Source organism: Ichthyophthirius multifiliis (assembly GCF_000220395.1).
Source record: "Ichthyophthirius multifiliis unplaced genomic scaffold scaff_1120509251309, whole genome shotgun sequence".
In the NCBI taxonomy this organism is placed as follows: Eukaryota; Ciliophora; class Oligohymenophorea; order Hymenostomatida; genus Ichthyophthirius; species Ichthyophthirius multifiliis.
In genome coordinates, this window is record NW_004086000.1 from 133158 (window position 1) to 136293 (window position 3136).

A 3136-nucleotide genomic window follows, 5' to 3' on the forward strand; every position below is an offset into this window, starting at 1 on the left:
GAAATGAGCAGTTATTTGGGAGGTATTTTAGTTAGTATTTAGGATAGTTTTTGAGGGTAATTAATACTATGAGTGAAATTTAGTATTTTAAAAACAATTAGATTTAAAATGATGAAGAATTTAATTATTTTTAAATGCAAATTAAGTAAATTGAATGCGGAAGCGAGTTTGTTTCTAATTATCTAATGAATAAATATTAATAAGATTATAAAAAAAAAGTTTATTAAATAAAAAAAATTCAAGTTTGGATAAGAAAAAAAATCAATAAATGGTATAATGTATTAAATATCTTGTTACTAAATAAACTTTAAGATATGATGAAATAGAAATTTTGAATTTTTTTCTTATTTTTTATTTAAATAAAAAAATTTATATAAATAATAAAATTCCAATATAATATATTCATATTCTATAATCTAAAACAATTTAATAATATTTTTATATAATTAAAATATTAAATAAATTATAATTGTATTATTTTCAATTCACATTTTATTGCTTTAAATTAATATATAAACTTAATATTTTTATAATTTTAAAATTGCATTTTTAACTTTTTAACTCTAAATAAACTTAGTATTTATTTGATTTTTATTAAAGTTTTTAAAAAAAACATATATTTTTTTTCATCCAATTAAAAAATAAAAAAAACTAAAAATTAATATTATCAAATAAAATAAAATGTTTAATGAAAAAAAATAAAATCAAAAAGCAGATTTTAATAATTTTTCATTTCTAATTTCATTAAGTTTAAAATGAGGCACATTTTTATCAAGTGAATCGTAAGCTCTAGCTGCTTTTAATACCTTATTACTCATAATATTATAGCTATATCCTCTTTCTTCTATTTCGACTTTTCCTAAATTCATCAACTCAGTACTTGCAGAACTACTTGTTAAATTCTTAGGAATCATTTCATGTATAACATTAGCATACCTATCTGCAAAATGATACCTTAATTTAGAATCGTTATAGATATCAAATATTTCATCTGCCAATTTATAAGGATTAGCCGCTGTCGATATTAATTCATGATAAGCTTCCCCTTTAATAGAGTAGTTAATATCAGAATTAAAATTGTTATAAAGTTAGTTCAAATATGCCCATACGAAAGGCATATTGGAAATTATAACAGAAGGCAATTACAAAGCAGCACATTCGCTCACAACTTCTCCATTCATAGGAATACCTACATCTGCAGCACACATAGCGGCGAATTTTTCCTCTTCTCCATTTACAGTGTGTACTTATAATCCATTAATGGGATTTTATGATAAAAGCCCGTCGATATATGATTTGTTTTCGGCAGAGTCGGCTGTGATAATGATAGAAAAGTCTTATTTGGATACATTTTGTAATTAGGGAATTTTGAAGAATTCAGTAATGGTCTTTGAAAGCAATTTTACAGCAAATTTAATTTCGTTTTTAGTATTACCAGGTACTAGTAAAAATACGTGTTATTTTTCGGGAATATTTAGTTCTTTTCTAGAAATATTTCTTTATTCTTGTACAAGTTTTTCTACTATTTCTTTATGTTATTAAGGGTCTTTAGCTATTCTTAAACTATTTTAACTCGCAAGATTATTTGGATGAGCTTTAGATTTTTAAAAAAGATACTAAATAGCCCTTCCTACGCCTTCATGTCCGACACAAGTGGAGGGAAATTAGAAATTATTGAAGTAATTGTATTAAACTTCGGGTATAGTGTAGAAAAAATGGTCTAAATATTCCATAAATTCATATCTTTGGAAAAAACGGGACCTATTATAGAAAAAAGTAGGTGGTTTTAGCAATTTATTCACTTCAAAAGTCTCTAAAACATCCACATAAAGCTTTTGCATGAAAAATTCGTTCCCAAACGTAATAAAAGCACTTGGAACTTTGTTTTTATTTACGATATCTTCGAATAAATTGGTTTCTTTTCGGAGATGACGTAATACTTTACTATTTGCATAGTGTGTGTAGGCCATGTATGGGTGATATGCTCTAGCTATATGGAAACGTAAAAAATTTTTCAAAGGAAAGAAGGGTTTATCTAAAAATTTATTCATATTATCATAGGATGTACGTAAACCTTATTAGAGCATTAAAGGACCGCCTATGCCTATGAATGTGTATTCATTATTACTATTTTCATTTAAAGATTGCATAAATCTGGAAGCTTGGAGGTCGTGGGAAGGACTACCGGCTGCTATGAAAATTAATTTTTCTTATTGGGAAGTAGAAAACATGTAGCGTTGGGTTTTGCTTATGTTTTTGGTCAAAAACATTTTTTTTATTTTTTTTGTGTTATATGTTATTTTTTAACTTTTATTTTATATAAATATAAGAATATATATTTTATTTTTTTTCCTTGAATTGATATTAAAAGAATAAATAATATATTATATTTTTGTAAATAATTATTACTGCAAATTTAGAAATATGTATATTTTTTAAAAATTATTATTAATAGTAAATTAATTTGTATTTAAAAATTTTTTGATAAAAATAACTTTTTTTAATATTTCAATTTATTTGTAAAAATAAAAATTAACAATTTTTTAAAAATGAGCAATTAAAATTCATAGACTAAATTAAGAAATAATTCATTAAAATATGGAGAATAAAAATTAAATTAAGAAAACTAAAACTTAAAAAATTAATTATTTCAAAAAAATCAAGAATTATAAAGCCTATATTAGGTGTGTGAAAAAATTGAATAATTAGAATTGATAATATAATAGCAAGATGAAATGATAAATAAATAAAATCAATAAAATGAATAATATAATCTTTTATAAGAATAAATAAAAATTTTAGAAGAAAAATATGAATTTGAGCACAATTCTGTATTGAAATATAAAAGTTTATTTGAATAAATATAATCATAAATAAAAAAAGTTATACAGGAAAATGATAATATGAACTCTTTATTAAATTAAAAAGATAAATAGTTAGAAGAAAAAACATAGAGTTTAAACAATTTTTAATAAATTTTCGATAATCAATAATAAGATTTTAAATTAAATTAATTAAATAAATGAAAATTTTAAAAAAAAACTAAGAATTAGAACTTGAATTAAAACAATTAAAAGAATAAATTTAATAAATTTAAGAAAACAAATAAATTTAATTGAATGATATGAGTTAAAAA

The 3136-nt window shown here is 21.8% G+C and overlaps 1 protein-coding gene across 1 annotated transcript, besides 1 other annotated feature; it reads right to left on the bottom strand. All coding sequences in view use genetic code 6, as the record gives it.

Annotated features, from left to right (window-relative positions):
- The first annotated feature begins 350 nt into the window (after window positions 1-350).
- Window positions 351-388: a microsatellite.
- Window positions 389-704: 316 nt separating this feature from the next.
- IMG5_179510 (lipid a-disaccharide synthase, putative) lies at window positions 705-2270 on the bottom strand (the record flags this gene model as incomplete). Its single annotated transcript, XM_004027590.1, has 1 exon — window positions 705-2270. One exon carries the CDS (start codon window positions 2268-2270, stop codon window positions 705-707), a length of 1566 nt encoding a protein of 521 aa, XP_004027639.1.
- Window positions 2271-3136: the final 866 nt, after the last annotated feature.